We start from the raw sequence: 13,131 nt of genomic DNA on the forward strand, positions 1-13,131 counted from the left end.
GGTGAGCACCCCCACCTACCACAAATGGAGAGTTATTGTAATATATTAGCCAAAAATAGTAAATAATGTCACACGCAACTTGCACCAGCAAGACACACGTTTACAGTTAGGCACACCACTGTCAGACATACGTGCCTATAATGCATATGAAAGCAGATCATATGCCTTTTCTTTCTTGTGTTTTTTCATCCAATGGTTCATAAGCATATAAATGAGTATGAAAACCGTGAGGGGGGTAAGTAGATCATATGAGTCAAACATGCAGGACAACCATAAAAGGGTTAAAAGTAGTAACTTTCCTGTATGGGATAGTTTTTTTTAAAGGGATCAATCAGCAATATGTAAGTTAAAAATGAATTGTAATTCACTTGAAATACACCTTCCTCAGTTCAAATTACTCACAAAAGAATGTTAATAGCAAAGACAAAAAACTTCCAAACTTCAAATGACTACCTTGACAATAGCTTTCATGGCCTGAGCCTTGAGGCTGGGCTGGTGCCTCATGAGTTCGTCCATTGCATTTCCCAGGTTGGAGGCAGTGTCACCCATTGGATCAGAGGAGCGCCGCCGCCTCATAGCAGGCAGGTAGTCTGGTGACAGCAAAACCTTAAACAAGCGCTCAAATGGCTTGCACGCCACAAACGCCGCCAGGCCACGTGAGTTCAAGCACAATGCGCTGAATACATTTGGCAGAGAACCCAAAACTTCTCTCGTTGCAGGTACCTTTAACACAAATAAGTAATATTAATCTTTCAATCAAGATACTTCATTAAAAAATCTACTGTATTATTCAGTAAATAACTTCACTGCTATAATTTCAATGAAGACAATACACACTAATTGCTCATACGTACATCTTTAACAAGGAGGGCATGAAGCACTACATCAGTGAGTCCGTTATCCTGCAATGACGACAGTAAGGACGGCTCCCCAAACACATACACTGTGACAACATCTGTTGCCAGGAGGAAGAGAGAGGCTCCATAGTACTCCGCATTGCTGATTATGTGCTTCAAAGATGATGGCAGGGATCCCTCCATCAAGTGTCGCATACTGTCACTGAAATTTGGTTCTTGAATGGCCTTCTTCATGAAATTCAACATGGACTTGATGAGAGCAGCTCTTTGGGGGAGACATGAAAGGCCTGTCTTGGCTTCACTATAATCTGGTTGGGCAGGAGGCGGCGTGTCTATCACAGATGAGGTGCTAGGCCTTGAGATGAAAGGAGCAGAGGAGGATTCTCCTTCACTGCTAGCCTGAGCAGGGGTGGTGTCCATAGGAGAATGTGTATCGGTATCAGGCACTTCTGAACTGTCCCCAGTGTCCAGGGGCTCCTCTGCTGGGGGTGCTGCTTGGCTCGCCTCAGCAGAAGTACTGGCACTGTCGGATTCTGCTAGGGGTGCTGGTAGACATATCACAAATGGTTGCTCCTTCCTGCATTCATCTACCTCCACCTGAAGAAATAAATTTCACTTAACTTACCAGTACCTTAATGCATCACAAGCTTACACATATTAAGCATTCACATCAAATTAATTGATATAAATATACACATACATATATATATATTTTAATGTGTAGAAAGGAAAAACTAAATAAAACATTCCATACACCAGATTACAAGTGTCCTCTGATCATAAAATATCAGTACGAGGGGGACTTGCACTGCTGTAGGTTGAAGTGTGGGAGGAAACTAATCTGGGGAAATGAGTTCCAAAAAGAAGCAGTTTTAGGAATAAATGAATTACAATAGGCAGAGGGACAAAATCTGAATGTGACAGCCAAGTCATGAGCACTACCAGATGTCCATGTAGCATGGGCAAAGGTGTGGAAAGGTGGCACAATGAAAACAATTTCATCTGTGCATTTGCCATAAATGTATTTGTAAAATAATGCAAGGAAGGCAACATTACGTCTTACTTGAAGGGGGCAGGGGGGGGTGGGGTTGAGGGGGTAGTTCATTTATAATTGCTGGGTTATTGATAATTCTTAGTGCTTTGTTCTGAATTGTGCCTGATTGTTTTAGTTCAACCTCTCCACAGGGGAAGGCAATATTTGAGCAGAAAGCACACGTCTCTTGAAAATTATAGCTAACTGCTTGTTAGTGAAGACATTATGGATTCCGTAAAATAATCCAAGTTTCTTTGAGGCAGTTTTAACAAGTGGTCTAACATGAATGCTCCAACTGAGGGTATGAAGCAAAACACTGTGAATTTCAGCGATAGGAATACTGGTTGCACTGAAGGTAATACAGGAATCAGGTAATGCCTGTCTATTGGTAAACTGGATACACTTGGTTTTTCTAGCATTAAATAAGACAAGTTATTTTGTCCTAACTCTGTGATCTTGGATAATTTTTGATTTACGGAGACTGGTGTGGTGAGTTGGGAGTTACAGATGTCAAACTTTGTGAATGGGTGTGTATGTGTGAAGGAATTGTGAAGTATTATCTGAGTGAATGGAATGGTGGGCGACAGACTAGAGATCCTTTTTATGAATAAGGAACCAGGTTAGAGTCAGGACTGATCCTTGTGGCACGCCGACAATGACTGAGTGGATATTATAATATATATCATCTACCTTTAATCTTATCTTTCTGTTGCTGAGACATGAGGAAATCACTGGGACAAAAGATGATAGGGCATAGAAAGGGAGCTTGGTTAACAGGGAATGGTGCTAGACACTGTCAAAGGCTTTAGAAATATCAAGGGCTATTGGACTGGTTTCTCCATGTTGGTTAACTGACTGATGGATGATACGAGTAAAGAGACTGAGTATAATAACAATGGATCTTTCATGGCAAAAGCTATACTGTTTGTCAAGATGTTGGATTCAAGATATTTAAACAACGTGCTCATTAACCCCTCCACAGCGGGCTATTTATAGCACTGTTGTTCTCTCGCTACGATAAATTTTTCTGAAAATAGCCTGTTTTCAAACCTTAATATATAAAACTCTACAGCAGTTAGGGAAGCAAATTAAAGACCATATTACTCACCAACTCCTCTTCTTGCAAATGAAAGTATCCCCAAGTCTGTACGTCATCGCATCGATGAGTAATGACATGAAGAAGAAGAGTAATTTTTGGCATGAGAGGTAAGCTATAATTGTCTGTTAGTGCATGGCCCCGATTTTGGCTTCGCTCAAAACGTGATAAATTTGCCTTTACTAGATAAACTAGACACAGCAGTGTTCAAGGCACGCCCTATGTCGCTATCACAGAGTCCTATCCTAGCAACCTTGGAAAGAGGCTTGGCAGGGGTGGATGAGGCAAAAATCTATGTGAGGTGGGAACAGAATCGGAAGAGAATGGTTAAGAAAACATCATCTGACACAAAGACGAATGAGGTATGGTTGGCTCGGCTGGTGGGAGTCCCTCCCTAGCTTTAGGTGACGAGATAAAGTGGCGACCACTTCAAATTGTGCTGGGAAAACAAGTGCGGTCCCTACCGACACCCGGCAGTTAGGGTTTAATGACAAATTCAAAAACTTCCCAAAAGGAGGATGTGACTGCTATTGGTCTGAAATCAGAAGGATAAGATGAACCTCCTTTCTTTGGAACTGGGTGGATGTTGTCTTCTTTCCAAGAATCAGGGCATGAAAAAGTACACATGCATAGTCTCAAGAATTTAGACAGAACTGAAGCAAGGTCTGGGGAACACTTTTCCAAAATGACTCAAGGAATTCCATCTGGACCTGGAGCTTTGTTGGCTGGTAAACTGTCTAGGGTAGATTTTATGTACATAGTCTGTAACTTTAATGTGGCAATTTTGGGAGTCAAGTTCCAATACAGGAATGTTCTGATGGACTTCCTCTAAGGTGGAGTCTCTGGCAAACGTACTGGCAAGAATGCTAGCTTTTCCAAGTGGGTCATTTAGTGTGTTTCCATGTGAAGGTATTAGTGAGGTTATGGGTGAAGACTTGTTAAGTTACTACTGAAAGAACTGACAGGTGACCAGAATATACTATGGACATTAGGATTAATTAACACTGCTGTCTGGATGTTTGGTTGTGAAGAAAGTCTCATTTGGCAAGATTTATTGCTGTGCTATTGTGTGGTTTCTAGCAACTTTTAAGTATTTGAGGGATCTGATAGTTTTTTACTCTAAGTACAGGACATATGCTAAAGACTTCTGGGTCACTGCTCAAAGCCAACTACTGTCGAACCATTTTGGGGGATCTGATGTTTATAGTAAATTGCTGACAGGGTATGAACAATGCCATACCAACTACTATTAAGTCATTAACGTGGGACTGAGAAGAAACTGATGCCAGTGTCACCATCCACTCACTCAATGTAGTGCTGCTTTGGATGTCTGCACTTTCCTCTCTTCCTTTCTTCCTCTTCTGTCTTTCTTTCCTTCATTTCTTTCCTCTTCCTTCTGCCTATGGGTGACTCTAGAATAAGTGACATGCCAAATGGTTTCCAGTACACCAGGAAACCATTTACTACACTGGGTGGTAACAAAATTTTGGTACCTGGTGTTTAGTGGGGAATTATGGTGCTCCAATCGGATTAAGCCTGTGTAGGTTTATATCCAAGGGGTAGTTGGGATTTATTACTCACATAATGCCACTCAGGGATAAGTGAGGCTGGTCAATCTCATCTTAAATGTCAGGACCAACTTGCCTAGCCCCGGGCTCCTAAGTTCCCAATGGGCCAACATTGGATTGGACACTGGATGGATGGAAAAAAAAAAGACTGCCATGGAGAATCACCAAGAAAATTTCTAAATCCATTCCAGTCTGCCCTACCAAAGTGGCACCTGATTACAATGACTTTATCCGAATGGGAATGTCTGGGACAACCGACGAAATGAGGGTTTGATTAGTGTGTGATCAGAGAATCCAAGTGGAGATAGCACCTCATTCGTGTACTGATCTGGGTTATTTGTAAGCAATACATCGAAGAGACAGGAACTATGGTCGGGATTATGTGGTATTCTGGTTGGTACCTTTACCAGCTTCTTGAGATTAAAAATTCTGCAAACAGCTCACACTCTAGACGAGTATCATCAGTCCCGGCATAAAGCAATAACCATTCTACTTTTCAGACGTTAGTCACCCAACAAGGTAATTTCAGAAGCAATGCTAAGGTTAAGGTTGGTCAACTGTACGCTTGGCTCTGATAAGGCATTGAGGGAGTGATAAACTGTAGATATATTCAGTTACATTAAGGTACTTTAGTTTGCATAACGAGTAATCATAATCAATAGAAGTGAAGTTGATGATTTTGACAACTCTGCAATCTGACTTAATATAGCAACATGTGATAAACAATCTTGTGATAAAGTGCCAACAAGTGCCATTCAAACACTCTTGTCATAGTGTGCCAACATGTGCCATTCAAACACTCTTGTCATAAAGTGCCAAACAGGTTTTTAAGACAAATTTCTGCAGAGATTATATATATATCTATATATATATGTAGAAACTGGCCTCCATGAAACTCACATACAGGAAACCTTCGCTTTTTGACAAATTGTCATTCGACCATTGTTGCTTCGACATATCCTCTTTTGTTGTTTGATGTGGTTATCCCCACCATTTCGACAATTCAAACTGCACGCCACCAAACAGACTGCTGACCTGCCTCAGTCTCCCGCGCTCTGCCCTGCTGATCGGATGCCTCTTCATCCATCTGTATTTCTACTTGACCACGTGAAATACCATGGCTCCACCCAAGACCCCTATTACTACCCCTGACATATTGCAGCAAAACCTCGAATTAACAGCACCCTAGGGGGCCCTGGGTATGCCGAAAAAAATGAAATTCCGTTAGATTGGGGCTTACACCTATCGATACCCCCGGAACTCACGCTAACACATCTCAACACATTTTTAAGCATTTAAACATGTGCAGACATACAAAATCAATAAAAAAAAATTTATATTTAGAACAAAAGAAAGCAGGTACGTGTGGTGTTGTAGTAAAGTACTGTACGGTAATCCAGGTAAGTACAGTACAGTTGAGTCTTCATACAACACAAGATAGGTTATACAGAACCACATGCAAAATCAATTTCACACTAAAACGTGACATATAATTACATGTAAAATAGAGGGTTAGGTTCTAGGAGCCTCTTATTTTTCATTAAAAATATATCTAAAGATAGATTATTAGAAATACGTCTGCCTTAAGACACTGAAGACAGTGTGTTTACATACGACCTCACTGACTGGACACATCATTGCATACCTACTGCAGTCTAACCTAACCTAACTAATTAGTTTTGCCCCCTAATACTCCCCATAAAAATTTTAATCACCAAGGATTGCCACTAAGCCTCTTGACAATCCTCATTAAAAATCAAGCATAAACTTGACCTAAACAACACATGAATAATGACCAGTCAGCATCACGCATATTTCATCACGAATCACTTTCGGTTTATTAAAAAAAATAAAAAAATAAAAAAATTGAAAGCCGCTAGTCATCAACAATAACGGAAAAAAAAAAAAATATAAAGAAGATGTCACCATGGGGTCATTGCGTATCTCACTTCTCAGATACACACGAATGCAGAAATCATGAAAAATAAACGTCAGCCAAACAGTATAATTTGTATGACAGTGTAATTCACACAAACTGAACTCACATAATTATCTCGCCTAACTGTTTCTGTCAACACGTAGTGTCTTCACGTATCGTAAGATCCAAATTTACCAGACCAAAGATCATCAGTTTATAACATGAAGATCGTGCACAAAGCCTTTTTTTTCTTTTTTTCACAGCCGTTGCACTAAAGGCGAATACATGAATTTTTCTGCTCCATCATTAACTTTTTTTTTTCCAACAAAGAAAACTATCCACATCGTAAACATCCCAACTCACTGTATCTGTCCGATCATTTGTATTTAAGCTGCAACGCTACATGCCACTTCGTCCAACAATTTTACATTTTCATTTACAATAAAAGCTTTTCTTGTGTTCATAGCACTTTCAGGGTCCTTAGGCATAACTAAGTTGGTTTGGAACCACATGCTCAGTTCTAAGAGAAAACAAGGAGCAAGGAAATAAGCAAATAAACTTCTCATCACAGCGACCGTTCACACAACGCTGAGGTAGGCAGCTGGCTGTGGCTGGTGGTATGGGGGTCACGTGGGTCCAGTTGGGTCGAGGAAACCAAACAGTGACTGACAAAAGCATAACACATGAGTTGTATCTGGAAATCCAGTACCAAAACACCCATTTCCCACACTTTCTCTCGTGCAATTGAGTTTGGGAGAAATTAAATGCTCGTGTTATTGTAAGATCGTTGTTTCGTTTGGTTTTAAATTGTGACTCTACTGTAATCCAGGTAAGCTAGTTGGCAGGTTGGAGTAGAATAGATGGCACTACGTAAATAAGTTCACAAAGTTATGAAGTCTATAAAACTAGTTCTTAGATCTAACCTTACATGCTAATTTTTTTCACTTTGGGGTCAGGCTAGGCGGGAGGAGAACTGGGTGAGCATAAACATACCCAGTTGGTGGGAAACTGCAAACAGACGACCGAGATGCACGGGGCGCCTGCCACATTTGAATTTCTTTCTAATTTTTACCCATTTGGGGGGAATTTTAAATTTTTTTTGCATAAATATTCCTTGGGAGATATGTGCCGTTAGTTTGGGGTTGTCGTTAGAATGAATGCCATCAAACTGAGGTTTTACTGTACACAGCAGCACCATGGCTCCACCCAAGACCCCTACTACTACCCCTGACATATTACACAGCAGCACCATGGCTCCACCCAAGACCCCTACTACTACCCCTGACATATTACACAGCAGCACCATGGCTCCACCCAAGACCCCTACTACTACCCCTGACATATTACACAGCAGCACCATGGCTCCACCCAAGACCCCTACTACTACCCCTGACATATTACACAGCAGCACCATGGCTCCACCCAAGACCCCTACTACTACCCCTGACATATTACACAGCAGCACCATGGCTCCACCCAAGACCCCTACTACTACCCCTGACATATTACACAGCAGCACCATGGCTCCACCCAAGACCCCTACTACTACCCCTGACATATTACACAGCAGCACTATGGCTCCACCCAAGACCCCTACTACTACCCCTGACATATTACACAGCAGCACCATGGCTCCACCCAAGACCCCTACTACTACCCCTGACATATTACACAGCAGCACTATGGCTCCACCCAAGACCTCTACTATTACCCCTGACATATTACACAGCAGCACCATGGCTCCACCCAAGACCCCTACTACTACCCCTGACATATTACACAGCAGCACTATGGCTCCACCCAAGACCTCTACTATTACCCCTGACATATTACACAGTGCCACCATGGCTCCACCCAAGACCTCTACTACAGTACTACCCCTGACATTCATGAGTACGATTCAAACGCAATGAGAAGTGTCCAGGTGCGAAACATCAAGAAGGCAATCGAATGCTACCAGGAGCTCCTGAACAAGAAGATAGCACAGGCAAAGAAGACAAAGATGAGCAATTTCCTAAAGCCAAGAAAGGAGGATTGTGATTAACTTTTATGGAGAGTGTGAGATAAAGGGTTTTAGAAGTGAGTGTTTGTGTAAGTGTATGACTATCGTATATAATTTGAGCAGAGAGAGAGAGAGAGAGAGATTCTGATATTGTACACTTAGTACAGTAGATATTCTGATGTAGTACACTAGTACAGTATAATCCCATAACTGCTGAATTTATAATTAACCCCTGAGGTCCTAATTGCATCAATTGATGCGATTTGAGTTTTAACCAAAGATGCCAAAATCGCATCAATTGAACACGGCCTGTAAAAAACTGCAGAGCGCTTGCTCCAACCTGATTACGACGTACATGGCTTCAGGCCAATAACAACTCACCCGCTGTGGAGTGAGGGGGGATCGGACCAATCCGGGCGGTGGGGGGGGCACCTCCCTCTCGGCCGCCTCCATGCCACCCTCTACTCCGCTCCCTCACGCCCTCCTTGTCCCCCATCACTCTCCCACTCGTCCATGCAACTGCATCTCTCCTCCCACAACAACCTGCGTCCCTTCCCACCCTCTCTTGCCCATCCTCCCTCCCTGCTAGCCTTGTCCCCTCTCCCAAACCCCTCCCCCCTTGTCCCTCACTACCCTTCCAACCCCCAACAGGCCCCCAAATCTCAGGCCTGATGTACATACCTGTTTCATAATATTTCTACTTCTTCCCAAATTTTTAACCTCACTCTGTTCATTTCTCACTGCGTACCTATCAGTTTCTGTACGTACATAGATAGAGAATGCTGTATGCTGTACTACATAAGATGCATCTTATTTATTTTTTTTTTCATTCACCCTACCTGCTCAGATTAGCACCTCTGAGTAGTGTCCGTCTGTGTTAGTTTTTGAAAGACTATGAGGCCTTGTAGGGTTACTCCGCACCTGTTTCATCCCCCTACACATACAAACATTCCTGTTTTCATGGCTGGTGTGATAAATTCCAATGAAATGGAGAGTTTCCACAAGAGAATTTGGTTGTTGCCGAAACTGTAATGATAAGTGTGATGAAGTGTAACGATAATGTGATAATTGTAATGGTGTGACAAATGTGTAACGAGAAGTTGGGACAGTAAAAGGCGAAATCGGAAACAAATACTGTAACTGCTTTTTCTTTTTCTCTTTCCTATGCATGCATTTATAGCATTATTCAACTTTATTTTGATGTCCTTGATGGTTATAAATATTTATGTGCATTTGAGTTAGTTTTGGAATGACTATGAGGCCTTGCAGGGCTACTCCCCACACCAACATACAGCACACACCTGTTTTTATGGCTGGTATGACAAATCCCATTGAAATGGAAGGTTTCCACAAGAGAATTTGGTTGTTGCCAAAATTTTTCTCCCCAGGTACCACCAAGGCCTTGTAGGCATCCTCCCCACACTAGTTTTCTCCCCACACCTATATACACACCTGTTTTCATGGTCGATGTTACAGAACACAATGAAGTGCTTTTTTTTTTCACGCGAAAGCTGGTTATTTCCAACCCCCATACCTATAGGCCTACTCTCCACAGCCCCATGGTCTAGTAATCTCCCCACACCTACATACACTTGTTTTCATGGTTGGTGTGACAAAACAATTTGAAATTACCCATTTCAATAAGAAAAATAGGTAGTTATCAAAATTTTCATGTTTTCGATTGTTTTTGCGGGGTAACTATCATACGCTTTTTTTTTGGACTTTGACGTGCGACTGTTTGGTAACCATTAGACCTACGGGGGTACGGACTGCGTTGTTAGGTGTGTAAATTCTTCCTCTTTAGCCAGAACACAGTCAATTTGCCCTTGATGAAAGTCGCCAAAACACCCCTGAGTTGTGCTTTTGGGAGGTACCCTGCCCGAAACAACTGCGGTCTTAAAGGGTTAATGACTTCACTTCTTTCTAAAGAAAAATACAGTAGTCGGAAAAATAAGGAAAATAAACTGGAGGAATATGAATTGAACTGGTAAGGACTTTCTGCTGAAAGTTAAACGTACATTTAGCGCTCATTCTTTTCTTCGTTTTTGTGTGTCAATAAGACAGAGAGTAATGATGCAAACAATAATGTACTCCATTAACATCTTAATAACCTCGGCATTGAACAACCCTTTACAGTACCCCTGTCACTGGTGTCGAGTTAGCATGAGCTATGAAAACAATAATGGGAAGGAAACGAAGGTCACTGGTATGTTTACACAACTGTACGCTACCATTCCAAGCAGTCAGGCAGTCACTTAATCTCAGATGTTTTTGCCCATATGGCACATGCACCGTAATTTTATTACTTCTTCTGCGAATCATAGCGAATCGCAGGATGGGTTTAGGAGGCTAAAAAACGCACTGCTAGGTGCACCAGATGATTCTCTTTGCATCTGTAAGAAAAATAAACTGATTTTAGTACTCTTTAAAAATTGTTCCAGGGTTGGCCAGGGGTGCACGCAAATTTCTGAACCCATGGCCACTGAAGGGTTAAAACGTTAACCCAAACCTACGATTCTTTGTTTCAAGCGCAATGGAAGAAACTTATTCTACATAAACAAAGTGGATTTCGTTTCTCAATTTCCCATCCATCCATCCATCATCTAATCCTGTGTTGCCCCGTGAGAAGCGTAGAAGCCCAGGGCTAGGCAAGTTGGTCCTGACGTTTAAGATGAAAGCGACCAGCCTCACTCATCCCTGAGTGGCATTACGTAAGCAATAAACCTCAATCATCCCCTGACAGAAACCTGCACTGGCTCAATCCAACTGGAGAGCCTTAGTTACCCACTAAACCACCAGGCGCCATAATTTCGTTACATGGTTACCCGGCACCACCCAGTGTAGTAAATGGTTTCCTGGTGTACAAGAAACCATTTGGCTTGTCACTCTGTGTAGAGTCACAATGAAAGACAGAGGAGGAAGTGTAGTCACCCATAGGCAGAAGGAGGAGGAAAAAGTGATGGAAATAAGGGCAGAAGTGGAAGGAAGGAAGGAACTATTGGTCAGGTTAGGTTTGGTTGAATTATTAGGTATAGTTAAACTAGGTTAGATTTAGTTAAACAGTCCCTTCCACCATTACACTGACAAATTAAACAAGAGTTGTCATAGCTGAACAGCTAAAAACAACGGGGAAAGAGATTTAACAAGAAATGTTTATTTATGGGTAATGCATTAAAGTATCAATGGTTCACAGGCTATGCAATTAACAGTAAACGTCATTTTCAGGAAGGCGTCAAGAATGAGCTAATTTCAAGAATTAGCAAGGGAGTTTAGAATGTAACCCTTGCTAATTTTGCAGGGGTTAGTGTACTTTTTTTTTTTTCCCCTCATCATATGACCATCAGCCAAACTGATATCATTAAATGGAAAACAAAACATCAAAAAGACTCAAACTACAACTTACCTCTAATCTTCTGGTAAAGGCAAGTAGACCACCATGGTTTTGGAAAGTATACATGTCGAGATTAGTTATGAGGTCAATCACTCTCACTGCTCGAGTCACAAACTGCAAGAAGATTGAACTCAGTAAAATGTATTCTTCAGCATTATGATGCAAAATGCATCTATTCATGTTTTATAATGAAGACAGCAGTAGTACAGGCATACCTTAAAAAAAAAAAAAAAAAAAAAAAAAAAAGGCATTTCCAATACCTATCATTAAATGAACAAGAACATATATCTGTTTAAAACATGTCCAGCAAAAGTCATAGCTTTGGCTATGCAACACTAAAGATGTACAGATGAGAGAGAGAGAGAGAGAGAGAGAGAGAGAGAGAGATTGGTTTGGTTTCAATATTTCAATCTCTCAGTACAACAACATACTGTATACAACTTACAATCTACTGTATTTAAAACTGCTTTTCATATTTTCATAAATTATACTATTCAGAAAATGTTCCAACAAAGCATAGTGGAATGGTTTTAAAAATCATTCCTACCTCCATATATCAACACTTGTCCTACCAAACTGACCGTGATGTGGTCTGGCTCGGTGGCCTTCCAGTTGACAACCGAGATGAGAGACTCCATCATGCCACAAGACACCAAAGCCTCTCCACCTGCCTCATAGCTGGCCAGGTGGTAGAGAAAGGAGAAGAGGGCTGTGGCAAGGGGGGCAGGGAAGGGATTGGGGACGGGAGGGGCTGCAGCTGTAAGGGTTGCGATGCATGACCTCACCAGCACCGGAAGGAAACCATGGTAAGATGAGGCTCCCGTTACATCAATGATGGTGTTCAGTCTGTGGAGTGCAAAAATATACTTGTCATATTCTCTGGGGATACACAATATAAGTGTGTATAATTTATTCACTTCTGTTAAAGTTCTTTAATGTGGATGTTAATGTGGTATAGTAAATCCTTGCACTGGTCTACAAGGTAAACTGAGCAACAGGAGACACTGTGTCCTGCAAAATGTATATCTGTGCTACAAAATGTTACATATATTATTGAAATTTGTGTGGTACTTTCTAATTATTTCCCCCTACTTTTTTGACTTTTCTGACATTACAGGTATACTGTATACAGTAGATTGTTATTATTATCTATCTATCTATTGCCAGACGCTTTTAAGTCATAAGGGGTGGCCACAAAACAAATTGCCTCCATGTTGCCCTATCTCTCGCCAATTCACTGTCCTGCTCACAGCTCACACCCCCCGT

General features: G+C 41.5%; 1 protein-coding gene across 1 annotated transcript in view; it reads right to left on the reverse strand.

Annotated features, from left to right (window-relative positions):
• The window catches only part of HUWE1 (HECT, UBA and WWE domain containing E3 ubiquitin protein ligase 1), a 1,134,422-nt gene that overhangs the window by 1,021,122 nt on the left and 100,169 nt on the right, over positions 1 to 13,131 (reverse strand). Inside the window, exons 10-13 of the mRNA XM_080273518.1 lie at positions 12,447 to 12,711; positions 11,878 to 11,979; positions 855 to 1,454; positions 454 to 723 (exon numbers count right to left, since the gene is read on the reverse strand). Coding sequence (XP_080129644.1) covers positions 454 to 723; positions 855 to 1,454; positions 11,878 to 11,979; positions 12,447 to 12,711 — 1,237 coding nt within the window. The remainder of the gene's footprint in view (positions 1 to 453; positions 724 to 854; positions 1,455 to 11,877; positions 11,980 to 12,446; positions 12,712 to 13,131) is intronic.

The sequence above is a fragment of the Coenobita brevimanus genome, chromosome 55 (assembly GCF_032717465.1).
Source record: "Coenobita brevimanus isolate Jiangsu-jjx chromosome 55, ASM3271746v2, whole genome shotgun sequence".
NCBI classification, from domain to species: domain Eukaryota; kingdom Metazoa; phylum Arthropoda; class Malacostraca; order Decapoda; family Coenobitidae; genus Coenobita; species Coenobita brevimanus.